Source organism: Diachasma alloeum, unplaced genomic scaffold (assembly GCF_001412515.2).
Source record: "Diachasma alloeum isolate Michigan unplaced genomic scaffold, Dall2.0 Dall_scaffold_00382, whole genome shotgun sequence".
In the NCBI taxonomy this organism is placed as follows: domain Eukaryota; kingdom Metazoa; phylum Arthropoda; class Insecta; order Hymenoptera; family Braconidae; genus Diachasma; species Diachasma alloeum.
Window position 1 is genome coordinate 233,179 of NW_021680521.1, and position 19,984 is coordinate 253,162.

A 19,984-nucleotide genomic window follows, 5' to 3' on the forward strand; every position below is an offset into this window, starting at 1 on the left:
AGAGAGAGAGAGAGAGAGAGAGAGAGAGAGAAAGAGAGGGGGGGGGAGAGAGAGGGGGAGAGAATTTTCCCGCTTTGGCGTGGTAAAGGTCGAGTTTGGATTTCCATTTTTATTATTATATTCGGAAATTAATTGGATACCTTTGGTGGAAGGTCGTTGGAGCGAATGCAACCTTCGCCTCCAGCGAATTACCGGGTTGTCTTAGGTTTTTGGGATCAAGTCCTGAAAATAGAGTCATAAGTTTTTTTTGTTAGTAATAATTTATCGAGTTAAAGAATTAAATGAATGAGGTAAAGAATTAGAGGATGAAAAATTTGTTTAAATATATTTTGTGTTCGCGCCCTCTCTTTCCCCGATTTTAGCCGGCGGATCCAGTGATGCCAGATGCGGATCCCACACGTTCCCCACTTTTCGTTCGCGTTCCATTGCGCTGCCTTTAGGGCGCAACCAGCCTAGCGCTACGTTTAAATGTTCGAATTCGATCGACAACGACATAACTTTATTCCAGAGGTTGACGAGGGTCACAAGCGAGAGGTAAAATTTCATGAAGTGGAAACGTTACGAGGATCACAAGGGGAAACTAAAATTTTACGAAGGTCACAACGGTGACTAGGGGGAGGGTCAAACGTTATAAGGGTCACTTGTGGGAGAGTCAACCGTCCGGAGGGTCACAACGGGTGAGGGTCAAACGTCACGAGGGTCACTTGCGCGAGGGTCAACCGTCCCGAGGGTCACTAAGGGGAGGGTCAACTTTCACGAGGGTCAATTGCGCGACAGTCAACCGTCACGAGGTCCTTTCGGGGAGGGTCAAACGTCACGAGGGTCAGTTGCGCGAGGGTCAACGTTCCCAAGGGTCATTAGGGGAAGTTCAAATTCCATGAAAGTCACAAAGGGAAAGTCAAATTTCACGAGGGTCAAATGTCAAGGGGGTCACAAGGGAAAGGTCAAATGTTAGAAGGGCCAATCGTCGCAAGGGTCACCAGGAAATAGGGAAGTCATATGGAAAGGATCAAATGGATGTCTCACTCTCCATTATAAAAATAATAAGGGTATTGAGTATTGAGCTTTATTGAATATTCCACGTTTATCATTTGAGGCCCTGAAAAGGCCCGGTCGATTCTGAAAACAACATGTTTTAGTTCTGCAAAAATCGAGAAGGGCTAGAAAAAAAATTCGATTGGATTTTTAATGTTCTAGAGAATCCTAGGAAGAACCCAAATTAAATGAGTAAATCATAACTGTGATGGTTTAAAAGAGATGACATTCTAATGGGAAAAAGTTATTGAAATAATCCTTCCACATGCACTGGCAAAATGAAGAATATTTTACAACTTTATGAGATTTGCTTGGGATACAAATTATTTGAATTATGTAAATGGAGATGATCCTGATGTACTTGGAAAGTAGTACAATCAACATTGTGAGATTGATTGGAGGATCGTATCTGACAAATAGACTTAAGGCAGTAAGTACCAAGTTTATTGCGTTTTTTGGATTTAACATCGGTAACTATAGAAAAAATACGCTCTGCTTCAGCATTGGAATGTGGCAGGCAGAGGATGATTTTCATGAGTTTGGTTAATTTGGGAAACATTAATGGATCAGTGAAATCTTTTAACTCCGATATCTCATTCCAAAATTGGTCGATAGATAGAGAATGTGCACGTTTGTTATCATCTGAATTAATGAAGGCATTAGGCAATGCATGCCATCCAAAAGCTAAAGCTGTTTCATCAAAATCACCGAAATGAGAAACGAGATTATAAATTACGGTCGCTTCAATGCGTTAACTACCATCATCCAGTGCTGCTTCAGGATTCAAACATTTCAAGTTTTGAATAATGGGATGTACGTGCGGCAAACGCGATTTCATCTCAGAAGTCGTAGTTATATAGAACTGTAAACATCTGAGACGAAATTGTTCAGCAATAGTTGCTGGGAAATTTCGAACCAGATTGTTGCATTCAGATCCGAGGCAAATCTCATCCAAGGGCAGAAAATGATTTGGATGACTAACATTAATAGGCATTACAAAAAGTTTGTCAATGATACATTTCTTCAAAAAGTTTCGTGCGATATTACGAATAAGTCGCTCACTACTTTCAGCCAATCTATGAAGCATGAACTGACGAGACTGAAAAAGAGCATTGAAAGAATTGAAAAAATTTAATGAATATTGCAAGAAAATAAAATAGCCCTTTACACATTGGTCGTCCAGGAAATTGTGTAAGTTCTGGGCTGAAGGTGAGTGCTCTTCCAGCATAGCTAATTGGAAAAATAATTTTAATGGTTCCCAATTTACGAGAATTCGCGTGACACACACTGAGAGAAAAAATTATTCCTGCCAAGGATTGATATTCTCGTCAGAAGATAATATTTTTTCAGAACGAATTTTTCCAGGACAGTCATTTTCAGAGAGTCCAAGTCTATCCTCAAAAATTACAGTGATATTGAACAATCTGATTATTATGCTACATATGACCTTGACAAAATGTTCTCCGATATCTTCTGGATTTTACAAATTGGCGATTTTCTCAGGTAAAGAAAATTGGAATAATTCCAAATGTTAATAATTATTATTGGAGTTTCTTCGAGGTCATATGCAGAAGAATATTCTTATAGATCACCATAATTCTCACGCTTGGAACTGATTTCGGAGCACCTGGAAATGACTGGGCTGGAGAAATACGTTCCAAAAGAGATATTTTCTTCTACTAAGAGTATGAAAAAGATATCACCAATAACATTTTCTTGGAAGGAATAAATTTTTTTCTCAGTGCACTGATGCAAACACAACCATCGTGTGTTTGACAAACTCAAAATTTTCATTTTTCCTCGCCAAAGAATTCTTGATATTCCTCTAATATCGCGCACCGCTTTGGACTATTCGAGAGATACATCGATGTACCTCCAATTAATTCTTCCGGCTCATTGGGCAACTTACTGCAGGCCTTTGAAGCTACGATCGCGGATGAATGAGAAATGCAATTCATTAGGATAAGATTGGGAACTTCTAATTTCAATCTCTGCGCGAAGGAATTTTTGACACCAACCATAACACTCGCGTTATCACAAGCCAAGCCCACGATATTCTGCATTGGAATTTCTTTTTCGCGTAAAGATTTTTCGAAAGAATTATAGATTTTTTCTGCTGAGTAATCTGTTGGATCCAGTTCGATGAGATCTAAAAATTCCGACTGAACCTGACCGTTTTCAGGCGACACATATCGCGCGAGAACACAAAGAACTTTTTTCCTTGAAATATCCGTGGTTTCATCAACAAGAATTGAAAATTTATTAACCCTCAAAACTTTCACAAGATTTTCGTTTGCGACTTTCCCCAAAATATTCTCAATAATACTCGCGCACTTTGTACGCCCCAGAGAACAATCTTGCGCGATTGTAGTATCCGAAAATGATCTTTTTAGCACAGGAAGAAAATGATCCACGAAAGATATGGGGACGTTGTGCTCTGCAACGCAATTGGACAAGAGAATTTCCGCGATTTTAACAGCTTTCTTATGCTCTGCCACAACACTACTGGAATTCCTCTTGTTAGGCACTGAATATTGAAATTATTTTAATTCTCTGGAGTTGTAAATTCCAGAGGTCTGAACCTACAGACACAACATCAGGCTAACTGCTGCACGCCGAATAGGTTCTTTATGCAGCTGATTAAAAAGGGGAATTTCCGAATGATTGGAGTGAGTGAGGATGTGATGGGTATATACTGGGAGACTTGGATAAATCGGATGTATACACCTTCAGTTTTCACAATTTTCCGTTTATTCGAGAATAAAGATATATTTTTGTACAGTGATTTCTGCTAGATGTGACTAGTCAGAGATTTGAATTTTAACTAACTTATAATTTTCGAGTACGAGGCTTATATGCTAAACGGTGGTGGTAATGCCGAGCGAATGAAGATAAATCTAACGACATTTCTGATTGGTAGAAGGAAGGGAGGAGGCATGGCCAATTTTTGTATTCGGGGAAAATTGGGATTTTTCTTGCGTTGAGGGCGGAGTAGAGAGAGAAGCGTTGGAATAGAGTTCGGGTGAGCTGGCGTACCTGAAGCCCGCTGTGAGGGATTATGGAGAGGAGGGGTCGAGTGGTTCGAGAGTATTATCGAGGGTGATCATAAAGACTATTGTGCCTGAAGTCATAAAACCTAAAATGTGAAGTTTGTTTTGAATAACTAGAGTATTGAACGAAAGCATTATCGAAATTGTCTAGACGAAGGGTCTTTCCCAGTCGAGTTTCACGAGAATTAGTTCTGGACTTGAGAGAACAGTAATAAAATAATTTGAAAAGCAGCTGCACTGAGGATTAAGAATAATAATTGAATATATTTCGATTGCTATGAGTCTAGACGCCGGGGAAATACGTGTCTTTGTGTGAACTGTTTCCTTCGATGTAACATTTGGGAAATTTAAAATGAATGGAAAATAATTAATAATACCGAAATTGTAGTTTCGCGTGTATGACACGCAACATACTCCCCCATTGAGAGTCTTGCGATCAAGGATACATTGTAGTAGCGATAGGGTCCACTGGTAAGGGTGCGAGGCGTTGCACATTCCGGTCAACAGTGTTGGTGGAGGTTTTTACGTTCACCTTGCGAATGATGCCATCTTCAGCAGGGAACCCTTCGATGATGCGCCCCATGCGGCATTTTAGAGGAGGCAGGTTGTCGTCACGGAGTAATACCAATGATCCAATGGTAATGTTGTGATTGCCTGAGGTCCACTTGTGGCGGACATTGAGTTCAGAGAGGTACTCCTTGTGCCATCGATTCCAGAAGTGCTGCTTGATCTGCTCCAGATGTTGCCAGTGAGAGAGACGATTTGTTGGGGTCTCAGACCAATCTGGAGCAGGGAGGTCTGTTGTCGGTTCTCCATGTAGGAAGTGTGCTGGTGTGAGTGCAGAAAAGTCATTGGGATCAGATGACACTGGAGTGAGAGGTCTAGAGTTGAGGATTCCCTCAATTTTGATGCAAAGTGTGTTGAGTTGCTAATAAGTGAGCAACTCATTGCCGATGACTCTCTTCATATGATGTTTGCAGGATTTGACGGCAGCCTCCCATAGGCCACCGCAGTGTGGAGATATTGGAGGTATGAAATGCCATTCAATACCCCGTTGTGTGAGATTTCGTCTGATGAAATCGTCGTGCTTCTCATCGCTGATGAGGGCATAGAGCTCCTTCAGCTCGTTGTGGGCACCAGTGAATGTTGTGGCATTATCGGAGTGAAGAGCCTTATATGAGGGATGCCTGGAGATGAATCTGCTGAAGGTAGCCAAGAATTCTTCGAAGGTGAGGTCGCTGACGAGTTCAATATGGATGGCCTTGGTGCTGAAGCAGAGAAAAATGCAGACCCATACCTTGATCTTGGTACGATTACGGAGCCTCTTCTCCTTTATGAAGAAAGGGCCGTAGTAGTCCACTTCAGTGTGTGTGAATGGCCTTGACTGTGTGATGCGTTCTCGTGGAAGGTTGCCCATGGCATAGTTTACGTTTGGAGGATTCACTCTAGCACAATTGATACATTTGTTGATGAGGAATCGTATCTGATTGCGTCCATCCATGGGCCAGAAGCGTTGTCTTACTGAATGGAGTGTATTTTGAACTCCAGAATGTAAGTTGGAGAGGTGGATCCCCTGGATGATGAAGTTGGTGATGTGATGTCCCTTGGGTAGCAGAATAGGATGTACTCCATCCAGTGGCAGCGTTTTGTGTTTTTTCAATCGTCCACCGACTCGTATCAGATGATTGTCATCAAGCTGGAGGCTGAGGTTGATGAGTCGACTTTTGGGAGGAAGAGATTTTCCTTGTTCGAGCAGCGATAGTTCTGATTTGAATGGTTCTTGTTGGACCAGTTGGATGATTCGAGTTTCAGCTTTCTTCAATTCTTCGAGTGTGAGATGAGCAGATTTGACCTTAGTTCTCCATCGAAGACATAAGGCAAAAATTCTTTTGAGCCATTCAAAAGAAGAGTAGCGTTGGAGAAGAGGGTTCCTGGGTGGAGATGAGACAATGAGCACAGTGACCTTCTTGAGTTCAGGAAGCTTAATTGGTTTTCCGATGTTGAAGTGGGGCCAGTGCTCTTCATCTTCTTGAAGCCAGGCAGGTCCATGTTTCCATAGATGATTGTGGAGGAATGCTGAAGATAGTTGACCTCTGGATATAGCGTCTGCAGGATTTTCATGTGTTCGAACATGTCTCCAGTTGCTGGTGTTGGTCAACTCTTGGATTCTGGCAACTCGATTGGCCACAAATCTTTGAAGAAGATGAGGAGGAGTCTTAATCCAGTGGAGAACAACCGTGGAGTCAGACCAGAAAATAGCTCTTTCTGGTTCGATGTGTGTGGCCTTCTTCACGATGTCATACAGGTTGGAGAGTAGCTCTGCTGCACATAGTTCCAGGCGTGGAGTGGTTTGCTCACTGGTGTGGTTGATGGGTATGATGCGAGACTTGGCACAGTATAGATTGACGAGCACATCCCCATCCTGATTGATGGAACGTAGGTAGATGCAAGCACCATAGGCACGATTGCTAGCATCACAGAATCCATGTATTTCAAACCTTTCCTTACTGATCACCTGACGTTTGAAGTGAATGTCATTCAGCAGAGGTAGTTGTGAAGCAAACTCATGCCACTGAGTATGAATTTCAATAGGCACAGCCATGCCAGTCCAATTTTAGTCGCCAGAGCTGCTGTTGGATGATTTTGGCATGAGTGATGACTGGATTGAGCAGGCCTAGTGGATCATAGATGCGAGCAACATCTGAAGCAATTTTCCTCATGGTGATGGTGTCTCTGGTGGCTATTGGATGGACTGTATACACAATCGTGTCATTTCTAGAATCCCAGCGTACACCGAGCGTTTTGAGTGTGGGATCATCTCCCCCGAGTAGCTGGATGTTCACTGTGGACTCTGGAAGGCCATGGAGGACATCTGGACAGTTGGAGGCACATTGTCTGAGGTTGAATCCCCCTGTCCTCAGGAGTTCAATGATTTCATCCCTGAGTTGGAGAGTTTCTTCGAGTGTGCTAGTGCCAGTGAGAAGATCGTCTACATAGAGATGTTGTTTGAGTTTTGCTGAGGCAAGAGGAAACCTTTCCCTCTCATCCTCAGCAAGTTGATGCAGACATCTGACGGAGAGGTATGGAGCTGGAGCGAGTCCAAATGTGACTTTTTGCAACTCGTATGTTTGGATTTTTCCGTTTTCTCGCCTGAGAATGCGCTNCTCAGCAAGTTGATGCAGACATCTGACGGCGAGGTATGGAGCTGGAGCGAGTCCAAATGTGACTTTTTGCAACTCGTATGTTTGGATTTTTCCGTTTTCTCGCCTGAGAATGCGCTGGAATTTTATGTCTTCAGGTTTCACGAGAACTTGACGGTACATCTTCTCGATGTCACCGGTGAGGATGAAGTTGTGGAGTCTGAAGCAGAGAACGAGAGACAGTATGTCATCTTGTATAGTCGGACCGACCATGAGTGCATCGTTCAAGGAGATGTCAGTGCTGGAACGTGCCGAGCCGTCAAAGACGACGCGAGTCTTGGTGGTGAGGCTGGTTTCTTTAAACACAGCATGGTGAGGAAGGTAGAAGCCCTCTTCTACTTTCGTGTCAATTCGTGTCATGTGACCGAGTTGCTTATATTCGTCAATAATAGCAGTGTAGTCAGCCTTGAGACTTGGATTCCACTAGAATTTTCGTTCCAATGAAAGAAGTCTGCGTTTTGCTTGGAGATAAGAGGTGCCGAGTCGTTCTTTGTTTTGATTGAACGGGTGGGCGACCACATATCGACCTTCTGGAGTACGTGATATGTGCTTCTGGAAATGTTCCTCGCAGGCTGCTTCGATCTCAGACTGATGGCTCCTCTTGAGTCCGATATCTTCAATCCCCCAGAATTTCTTGAATTCATTGATGATCTCAGTAAAATGGCATCTTGCCATTGAAGTATAGAAATCATCATTGAGGTTGCCACAGATGATCCATCCAAGTTGAGTCTTTTGGAGATAGATGTCTGATGCTTTGGCAAGTTTGATTTGCCCAATGCTGAGTGTGGCGATGGAGGTGCTGGAGCCTAGTAGCAGGTGAACTGGTGCAGGCTCGTGGAACTCTGGGTCTGCGAGTGGTAGGTTTGGAGGTATCTCCATAACCTTCCTGTCTACTTGCTCGGTGGGAAGCTGACCAGAAATCTGTGGAATGATGAGGAAGCTCAGTTCTCGTTTAAATCCGTTGAGGCGAGATCCAACTGTGGTGTGTATCTTACGGTGTACCACAGTTGACAACTCATTGAGGGCGCCGATTGGAATTGAGCAGTTGAGTTTGTTGATGCCTAGTTTGTTTGCCAGCTGTTCTGTGATGAAATTTTGTATTGAAGCAGTGTCGATAAGTGCCAGACATTGAACTGGTCGTTTAGTCTTATCGAGGATGTTGACTATTGCAGTGGGAAGGACATCTTGTCCTGTGGATCCAAGTGGAAGAGACATGGCGATTGGTGTAGGAGTATCCTTCTGGTGTAGTCATGCATCCGGTTTTGTTGATGGTCTCTCTCGGTCCATGTGAATTTTTGAGTGATGTTTCTCCTTGCAGATTTTGCAACGGCTTTTAAAGAGACACTCCTGGTAACCGTGACCCTTGGCGAGACAGTTCGGACAACGATTCTGATTATGAATGAGTTTATCTCGTTGAGCCACATCCATTTGATCAAACTTTGGGCATTCATAGATTCTGTGTCCTGTTTCTGTGCATACTGGACACTTCCTGGTGGTTGTGATCATGAAGGTTTGAGCTCTGGGAACGTTGGACGTGTTGGAGTGAGTGGAGATCTTCTGACCTCCAGAGGACGGCTTGTGTGTAGAGCTCTTGGTCTGAGCCTGTGGTGCCCTTTGCTTACTCATATCACGTCCAGTAATTTGAGCACAGGTGCCACGTTTTTCAACGAATTTGAGAAGGTCTCAGAAGTCTGACATGTCATCACCTGCTATCGTTATTTCCCATTGAAATACGACTTCAGCGTCAAGCAAGTTGATGACGAGAGTTGTGTACACAGCGTTCAGGAGGGTTTTAGCGTCACCAAAGGCACTGAGAGATTGGGCTTGTTGACGCATGATGTTGACGATCTCGACTTCTGATTTCCTCGGTGGCTTGCAGAGATGAAAGAGGGTTTGCCAATGACGTTGGAGTGCTTGTCTGGGTTTGTCGAATTTTTCGTCAAGTAGAGTCCAAGCTACCTTGTAATTGGCGTCTAATGGGTCTAAGTTTCCGATGGCATCGAAGGCTGGTCCAGTCACGCAGCTCTGGAGATACTGGAGTTTGACAACATCCTCTGTGCCCGAATCAATCCCCACACGTGCATTGAATTTACCTCTGAATCCTCGATATTTATCGTAACTGCCATCGAATGTTAGAAGTAACAGTTCAGGCAGCTTGATTTTATGTGATTTAGTAGGAAAGATTGGGTTCTGAGTGGGTGGAGCCGGCGTGGACCCTTGTACTGGTCTGACGGTTTTTAGGTTTATTAAATTCTTCATAAAACCCTTCAAGTAATGAAAATTCTCTTCGATTTCATCAGCGTCTTTTTCGTGTGCTACTGCATTGACGGTATCCAAAACACAGAGTTCCTTGTTGCTGTTTTCCCACTCTCGGAATTTCTCGATGAGTGTTTCAAGTTTGGCTTCGATGTGCTCGGCCCTTGAGTCTGCACCACTTTCTTTCGCCTAGTTTTTATTCTTTGTGAGGCGAGTTTTGAAAGCTGTGCGTTGGTTCTTGAGGGCTATGATATCTGCCATTGTTGGGGCGATAGCGTCACTTTCACTGTTTCGGGTTGAGCCAGGTGGGGTGCGTAATGTCATTTACGTAGATGAGCTCCCCCGTTGCTAACACTGATGAACACTGATAGTCTGTGTGGGATGCACTACACTGTGGGATAGGATAGGGTAGTTGTTGTCCGGCTCGAAGGATCAAAAAATGTTAGGCACTGAATATTGAAATTATTTTAATTCTCTGGAGTTGTAAATTCCAGAGGTCTGAACCTACAGACACAATATCAGGCTAACTGCTGCACGCCGAATAGGTTCTTTATGCAGCTGATTAAAAAGGGGAATTTTCGAATGATTGGAGTGAGTGAGGATGTGATGGATATATACTGGGAGACTTGGATAAATCGGATGTATACACCTTCAGTTTTTACAATTTTCCGTTTATTCGAGAATAAAGATATATTTTTGTACAGTGATTTCTGCTAGATGTGACTAGTCAGAGATTTGAATTTTAACTAACTTATAATTTTCGAGTACGAGGCTTATATGCTAAACGGTGGTGGTAATGCCGAGCGAATGAAGATAAATCTAACGACATTTCTGATTGGTAGAAGGAAGGGAGGAGGCATGGCCAATTTTTGTATTCGAGGAAAATTGGGATTTTTCTTGCGTTGAGGGCGGAGTAGAGAGAGAAGCGTTGGAACAGAGTTCGGGTGAGCTGGCGTACCTGAAGCCCGCTGTGAGGGATTATGGAGAGGAGGGGTCGAGTGGTTCGAGAGTGTTATCGAGGGTGATCATAAAGACTATTGTGCCTGAAGTCATAAAACCTAAAATGTGGAGTTTGTTTTGAATAACTAGAGTATTGAATGAAAGCATTATCGAAATTGTCTAGACGAAGGGTCTTTCCCAGTCGAGTTTCACGAGAATTAGTTCTGGACTTCAGAGAACAGTAATAAAATAATTTGAAAAGCAGCTGCACTGAGGATTAAGAATAATAATTGAATATATTTCGATTGCTATGAGTCTAGACGCCGGGGAAATACGTGTCTTTGTGTGAACTGTTTCCTTCGAAGTAACATTTGGGAAATTTAAAATGAATGGAAAATAATTAATAATACCGAAATTATAGTTTCGCGTGTATGACACGCAACATCCCTCAAGAACACTACCTTCATTACTAATTTTTTCATTCCCTCGGATGGGATTGCGCTTTAAAGCATTTTCTTTATGCTTTTCAGTCCCTGTATGTTTATGCAATTCAGATTTTCCGGCGGCAATCTGTTTCTCGCAAGCATAACAGAACGCACTATTTGGATTCCCGTCAACTCTTTTCACCCACCCAGAAAATTCAGGTTCATTTTTCCATGATTCTTGAAATACTTTCCTTTTTTTCGATGCTGGAACATCGGAAGCTGCACGTCCTGAATCCCTCTCCTGGTCCACTTCGATCTCCATATCAAATTTTCAATTGAAAAGTATAAAAAAGCCTCTAACACACTGCAGAAACACGGAATCACTCGTTGATATCCGATCGCCTTTTGTCAGAGACTGAGTGAGCCAACGTAGCTCGTGTTTTGTTTTGGTTCTCATTGTTTTGATTTTTCAGTGCGGTTATGTGAAAGTCAACACCGAATATTACCGGTTAAAAGCAGAATTGAGCGAATAAATAATCGATTCTTACACAAGCGATATTTTGCATTCATTCTCAGATTTGAAAAACTAGGATATTAATAACGGCTTTGCAATCAGAGTTGAAAGAAGAACAAAAGAGAAAGAAAAGTGGTAAATTCTAATATAATTGATTACATTGTAGTGAAAAATATAGAATGAGTAATTAACATGGAAAAATGTCGGATTACTTTACAACATAATTTTCGTGATCCATATATTTGACTCCTATATGTTACCCTCGCGAGCCCCATTTTTCACCTACAAATATGATATAATGAATTAACTTCAAACATTTTTCGCGTCATACAGCGATATTAAGAAAAAATAAATAAATAAATAAAAACAGCGGGAATCGAACTGGGATCTCCAGCATTCGAGTGGATACCTTTAACGACTGCGCCAGGGCGCTGTTGTGAGAACCAATTGTCCATGAAATGATAACCACTCGGTACATCACAATTTTTCTTTGAATAACCAAAAGTACCTTTGTGACATTATTTTGGGACACTCCCCTCGTGATCTCTTGCGATCCCTTGTGACCCTCGTGATTTCTAGCGGCCTTCGTGATTCATTTTTTTTACCCTTGTGATCCTCGTGATCCCTAGCGACCCTCGTGATTCCTATTTTTCACCCTCGTGATTCCTAGTGACCCTCGTGATTCATCTTTTTTACCCTCGTGATGCTCGTGATCCCTAGCGACCCTCGTGATTGCTTTTTTTTACCCTTAAGACACCTTAAGACCCTCGTGATCGCTTGCGGTCGTGGTGACCGATTGAGACCCTCGTGATTTCTTGTGATCCCTTTGTGAGTCAAACAGCCCGAGCGAACTTTGTGTGTCCTTTTCTTTTTATCCTTGTGAGCCTTATGACACTCCCCCTTCCCCAAATTAAATCTCCCCTACTACCAAGTTCCCAAGATTCTATTGTAATTATTAACATTTCATGAAAAGGTGAGAAAATGACTAAAATTATTGAAAAAATTGAAATATCTGAATAACGGTGATGAAATATTTGCATCATCTGTCCTGAATTCCTTATTCAAAAATACGTTGAGATGGTAGAAACTTCGCGCCCTGCTTATTGTTATCGTATACATTTTCCGTTTTAGCCCCATTTAATGTCGTGATTTTTCACCCTCATGTTTGACCCTTATTTCAGTTTTTCGCGCCCGATATTCTCATTTCAGTTATCTCTGAAATTTGCCTATCTAACAATGGAATAAGAAAAAAGTTTTTCCTAATCTTTCCGACTTTAAACTGTATTTTGAGACTTCAAACTTAATTTTCCGATCTTACGATCACTTTTGTTATCAATTACACCCAACACTAGTCGAAAGGCGACTGAAAGATTATTTTAAGTTTAAAAATCTTCAGTGAATACGCATAAATCTGGAGGAAGGAATATAAACAAATAAATGAATACATAAATCAGTACTTAGAATGCTGCAAAAGTGGTATTTTATTTTTGTTGAGCTTGACATTAATTTACTTCTTCCCACGCGTGGTTTTTGCCCCCATCTGGCATCACTGGGCGGATCCCTCAATGTTCACACCTCTGATGTGAAAATGGCTCCGCCCATCAGAGCTCGTCTCTGTTGGCCGGAATTCACGCTCGGGGACTGTTCCGCACGACACGGACCCCCAAATTCAGTTTTGCGTTGACCAGCGTCTATAGTAGTCGCGTGTGGCATTACTGTGCGTTTTTTTAAATTAACAAGTGCCTTTGGGATTATTTTGGGGTCCTGAGGAGTTCACAGTGGTGAAGAAGAGGGTTCGCGTCACCAAGAAGCCCCCAAACGTGAGTTTTTCTCGTTTATCGGTGTTTTATCCCAGCCATTGACATAGCGTCGGCTCTCCCCTGATGGTGGTTTCCCTCACGTTGGCCTTCAGCCATGTGCAGTGGCCTTGGATCCGCCTAACCGGCGGTTAAATAATTTATCGGTGGTTTTTGGTTATACGTCTCTTTTTTTAAGACGTTGATTGTCCCCGGATTTTTATTTGTGGGTCTCTGGTCGATTTTCATCGACTTCTTTTCCCCCTTTAGAAGGGTCGGTGTTGTAATTTCCGTCCGGTTCTGCCCTGACCGGCGGCATTGTCGGGTCTCCTTTTATTAATTATTTGAAGCTATAAGGTAAAATTGGGGTTGTTTCATTTTTTTTCTAGGTCGAAATCATGCAATAGCACAGAGCCTTCCCTCTCCCTCTACGGAAAAATTGTGTAGAGTGGGTCGAGCATTCCTCACGAATGCTTCCCCCTCACGGCACCCGCTAACATTCATCCGCGCCGACAAGCTGCGGCTCTCGCTTCCCACGAGCGTTCCCTCGTTAAGTTTTCCCTCCGGGTGTAATTCAGCCTGGAAGGGCTCGCAACGATCCAAAATTGATAATTTTGGTATCATGGGTTTCTCCAAACACTCCCCAGCAATTTGACTCTGGGTTTTTCGGATTTAATTCTACCGGTTTTCCGCTACGGCGAGTGTGGTATTAATGAATTTTTATTTTCCCGCAATACGTTATACGTATATCGCTGAATTTATTTCCTCTCTCTCTCACTCTCACGGGTATTCGCATACCTTTCCCCCAGTTCTCGAAATTCTCGAGTATTTCAGGATTAACGAATATTTTTGTATTACCACTTGAGGAATTTGATGATCTCAACTTTGTAACCAAGTTAATCGATAATGTATTGTTGTCGGGACCATATATTTCGAGTCAATCTTATTATTTTGGGGTTTGTTAGAAGAATGTTGATTATTGTTGCAAATCTTTTCTTTCTTTTTTTTGGTCAGACCAGTATGTAAAAATCATGTAAATTAATTAATTTGAAAATTTCAATAGTGCAACAAGTAAAGACAATGTCGATTTCTTCATCTTTTTTTTGTAGTTTTGACCGCTCAATAACCCGTTTCCACCTGAAATCCACCCCACTCTCCACAACCTAGCGAGTTGGTTAGAGCTGATTTTGTCGACTCCTCCGGTTTGGTAATTCCGACCCTTGCGAAGTGTAACCATTGTAACATTAAACCTTTGTGAAATTTAATCATGCCCTTGTGACCTTCGTGAAATTTGATAATTTTCATGTGACCCTCGTGATGTTTGATCCTCGTGAAATTTGTCCTTATCCTTGTGACCTTCATGATCCTTATGATATTTGACCCTTGCAACATTTAACCTTCTTGAAATTTAATAACTCCTGTATGACCCTCATGAAATTTGACCAACGTCTTGTGATTCATCCGTCTGATTCTCCGACGGATTCTCCTGAAGTTTGACGTGAAGTTAATATAAGGTCACAAGGGTCACAAAGAAATACAATGTCAAACACGTTAATATCCTTAAAATTATGTCGTGTTATCAGTGTTGTGTCAATGTCAGCACCTAATACTACGTTGAAAGACGATTTCAAGTTTTTAGATCTTAGTGGCCTTCAATAAATCAGCAATAGGGACCATTAATCGATAAATTAATACGAGGAATCCTGTAAAAATTGTGTTTTAATTTTTAATACGGCATATTCAGTTGTTATTAGTTCGGGCGATATTTTCTTAGAGCTTTTCAACACGGCGAAAAACGCTCTTACATATTCAAAAAGGTTCTTCGATTGAATCTTTACCGAAACTCACTCCAGCATCATCTAGTAATTTACGGCAATTCAATAATTTTACGGTAAAGGAAGGTCATGAGCATGTCATTTAGCCCTATTTTGGCTCAAAACTTTTAAATACAGCGCTGCCATTTAGTTTCACATTAAATTAATTTTATTTTACATTTAGTTCCGCATTAAAATGAAACATCTATGAAAAGTTCACCGTATTCTAGGGAATTCAATTATCGTAGTTGATGCTATGAGGATGTCATTTAGTCCTACTATGGCTCAAAACTTTTAAATACAGCGCTGCCGTTTAGTTTCACATTAAATGAATTTTATTCCACATTTAGTTCCGCATTAAAATGAAAGGTTAATGAAAAGTTCACCCTATTATAGGGAATTCAATTATTGTAGTTAATGCACTCAATATTCCAAATCTGGGGGTGATCCCAACCCCTTCTTAGTACTATTCTCCTTTTTATTCGGATATTTATGGAGCCATTTTTTTTTCAGAACACTAAAGGAAATATTCCGAGCCATTGATACAAATGATACGGGTTGTATTCGTTTGAGGGATGTAAGTAAGCAGCGTTTGTTGACAAACCATTTTTATTTCTTCTTTTGCTTCCGAATGGAAGCATTGTACATGGAAAGAATATAAAATAAAAAATTACTATGTGAACATAGTAATCCAGGACCATACCGGAATAACTTCAAAATTTGATCTACGTCAACTGAATATTTGCTATGTGAAATTTCTTTTTTACTATTTAACATAGAAATTTTAAGTAAAAGAAACAGTGTAAAATGCACGTACGAAAAAATGATATTTAAGAGGGTCTTAAACGCTTTTCTTTAAAGGAATTTTTACTATTGAAGCAACGACAAATTACTCAAATCGTATGAATTTTGACTATGGTACATCGTAATTTTTTTACGTTTTAAAATTTTGTATACTCTTACGCCTCCCCCATTTCACTCTACGAAACAGCAGAAATTACTATGTTGACTTGTAAAAACTGCAGCGGGGATTTGGATCGTCGATCGTTTAAATTTCTTGGAATCCTCTTTCTCTGTTGCCAACACAATCGATCGGGTGGTGAGTGAGCGCCCTACGTAAACGTGCAGGAGAACAATGAAAATCCTGCCGTTTCCATAGGCAATTGTTATGAGTTTTCTAACACCTAGCAACGCGTATGAAAAAATTCAATAGAAAAACAGCGAATTCGCTAGAAAATTCTATTCCCTAGAAATTTTATTCGGATTCTATTAAAATTCTAAGGAATTCTCGGTAAAATTCTACTTGTTTTTTGCGTTGATTCTATGAGATATTTCATAGGAAAAAGTCAGTGGATTTCGATTTTTCAATATGAATATTGTCTTGGAATTTTTTCTATAAAGACTACTCGGCCATGAATTTTCTAAGTGTTTTCCACTCGGATTGTGTAATGCAAAACAAAAAATGCACGGAGAAATGTTCAGTACAAATTACGAAACTCACAATTTGCTCACCGAGTACAGAATCGACTCAGAAAATTTAAGTGACGGTATCGTAATTTTTCACAGGAGATTCACGTAAAAATTACGGAACACTCTGGAAAAAATCCGTGATTTTAGGTAAAAATTACGTGACCAAATTTCCTACAGCCGCATTTTGCTTCGGAATTACGAAAAAGATACGTAATTTTTAATGAATATTTCTCTCCGTGTATAGCGGAAAAAACTTAAAGAATCCGTGTCCAATAATTTTAACAGGATAAATCTCAAGCGATAAATTCGAACAGAGCAATCGAAAACTGTTGACTTTTTCCTATTAAATATCCAACAAAATCTGTGTAAAAATCAAATAGAATTTTAATAAGAATTTCCTAGAATTTTAATGGAATCCCCATAGAATTTCTAAAGAATTTCAATAGATTTTTCTAGCGAATTCACTAAGGTTTTCTATTGAATTTTTTTATACGTGAACTTTTACCTAAAGTTAATCAACTTTTTTTCTCTGTATTATGCTTGAAAAAAAGGCTCTCCCTTCTCCTCTTCCATGAATATTCGTGTTAAAAGAGGGGAAGGAGGAATCTTTTTTATCACGAAAGTAAAAAATCATGTTTATCACATGCGAAAGATTCCGAGTTCAAATCCCGGTCGGGTAGAATCGTGCGATCTAGCCATTTAAAGTCTTCATCATCATCGCAGTATACCCTAACCGGGTCGAAGCGATGTAAAAATAACGATAAAAAAAAACCTCCTGAGCTATCACTTTCGACTATACCGCCTTACAGTTTTTACTATGTTCTACACTAATTTTTTTTGTGGATTCCATCATATTCTAATTCGGTCACCAGTATTGTTTCATCCGCTGAGTCGTACTTTTTCATTTGTCTTCAAAATTACCACGCTAAACAGTAAATTTTAATATTTGGCGAGTATGGCCCTGCATCTAATTTCTGGTATTAACAATTACTATGTTCCCATAGTAAAAACTACTTTTATATTCATCCCGTAGATTCGTCAAATCCGGAATGTCTGATTTTTTGTATTAAGATAACTAATTTTAGTCTCAGGTGCTCGAATACTCTATTTTTAGACTGTGTCCGGATGTGTGTGTATGTGTTCATGTGATGGATCGTTTTTTGACGACAACTGAAAACATAATTGTTTAAGGTGTTTCATCTGAAATGTCAAAGTAATAAAAGGAAAATTGAAAAATTCAGGGAAGGAGTATCTGACCATGAGATCTTCCATTCGAAAAAAACGCTGAATTTTTAATGTTTTTGTATTCTCTCCAGCTGCAAGGCCGAGGTTATCGCAATCTAATTTTTTCTGATGCCTCGAAAAATTATGAATAATGTGTGAAAAACTAATGTGCCAGAAAGTAAATCTTGATTTCACTTTCATGTGACTTTTAACCCTGTTCTAGGTCTTTTAACAAACATATACTGAAAAATAAAACTTCAAATCGTCGATTTTTGCGGTTTTTCGTTCACTTAACCATACTGTTAGAAAATTAATCCTGAAATTCCAAGTAAAAAATCTTGAAATTTTTAATAATTACTTATTCACACGAAATTTGCATGTATTTAGTTATTGAAAAATCAGTTGAATTCCGGAGTAATCAATGGAATTGATATTTTCAGGTTCACATGATAATGAAAATTATTAAATAACTTGAAAATTCGAGTCTGTCAAGACCTCGAGCCACTTGGGACATCTTATTTCTATCAAAGATGCTGAACCCTTTCTAATTTCTTCCTCAATTTTAGAGAAATTCAAGTGTTCTCTGCAAAATTTATATTGACAAATCATGTGTTTCTTAACTCATCGTCCCTTAATGCAAGGTTTTTCAATCGCATGCTCATCATTCTCGTCGTTGTCATCATCCAACGATTACTTCTTCTCTGTCTTGTCTCAAATAATTTCATACGTGAATTTTATACGGCGTTCGTAACTGATTTACCGTTCTAACGTTTGGTATTTTGAATTAGAGGCAAACGATACATTTTCTGTTTGTTTTTGTCTCTGTTAATGAATTTAATGTGGGGCCCACAAAGATTATACACCACAAAGAGTCTAGTGGAATAAGTATGGTGAAAATACCCCCAACTAATTTTGAATCACCAATTTTTTCTGTTGTTTCCCATGATAAAATATACCTGCATGCAAATTTTCATATTTTTATTTGTATTCCTGCCAGGGTGTCCGCACTTTTTTCCTTTGGAAAAAATCTTTTGGAAAAAATTTCTCGGAAAAATACTTTTTTTTTCAAAATTACTTGTGAAAAAAAATTTTCCGGAAAAAACTATTTGAGAAAATTTTTTTTCCGGAAAAAATTATTTGGCAAATTTTTTTTTTGGAAATAATTTGCCGGTATTAATTTTTTTGAGAAAAAATAACTTGTGTTAATGGAAATAATTTTGAGCTCACGAAATTCCCAAGGATACATATATATTTGGGTATCAGCCACGGCACAATATAAGCACTACACGAAACAGTGTCATAAGTGGGGGAAATTAATCTCCAGTCGATTATCGCTATCCCTTCCAACGTCAATTTTACTATCGCACCATTCAATACATTTCCAGGTAGAATCTAAAGCCAAAATATGCTCATTAAGTCTTAAATTTCCCTGAACTTCTGTCAAAATTATTTTCTGTACATTTTTTATGTAAAAAATGGATGCTATTTTTTTTTCTGACATTTTTTCCAAGGAAGTAAAAAAAAAATTAAATTCCGGGAAAAAAAATTTCCCAAGTAATTTCTTCCGAAACAAAAAATTCCCAAGTAATTTTTTCCGGGAACAAAAATTTCCAAAGCAATTTTTTGCGGAAAAAAATAATTCCGGGAAATTTTTTCCGGAAGTTTTTTTCTTTAGGGAATAAGTGCGGGAACCTCCTGCCAGTTTTATCAAAAAAAAACATTTTTTTCTAATTTCACGTTTTTTAGCCGTCAAAAAGGGTTCTAAAAATCTGAAAAATCAGAAACCTATGACCATTTATGTGATATTTTTTCATTTATTTTTTAAAAATAATTTCTATTGGAAGAAAAAACAGATTCACTTTTCAACAATTCGTTTTAACATGATTGGATGAAGATACAGCTTTGAAAAAAATCATCACCTTTGATTTCATGTTTTTCCATAGAATACCGTGACGAAAACTTCAATCTCTTGCCTGCGTCATATTGAAAAAAATTGACAAATTTTCGGATTTTGCTTCCCCATGGAATCTTTATAATCGTTTAAAATTAAGTTTTTAAATTTTTGTGTCAGGGTAAATAAATGTGGCCTAAAAAGTCTAAATATTCTATTTTTAGATGGTGTTTGTATGTATGTATGTATATATGTATGTTTTTTTTTCCTTCCGAGGCCTTGGGGCGAAATATACCTAACCGCTCGATAGTGGACAGTAACATGGCGGTTACTATCACACCCTCTGTGGGGCCCTCACCCACTAAAACCA

The 19,984-nt window shown here is 39.7% G+C and overlaps 1 protein-coding gene across 18 annotated transcripts in view; it reads left to right on the forward strand.

The window, feature by feature from the left end:
* Positions 1-19,984, forward strand: part of LOC107041856 — a 355,118-nt gene that overhangs the window by 177,285 nt on the left and 157,849 nt on the right. For all 18 annotated transcript variants that reach the window (XM_015262642.2, XM_015262640.2, XM_015262639.2 and 15 more), the window contains one exon: positions 15,543-15,606. In XM_015262642.2, coding sequence (XP_015118128.1) covers positions 15,543-15,606 — 64 coding nt within the window. The remainder of the gene's footprint in view (positions 1-15,542; positions 15,607-19,984) is intronic.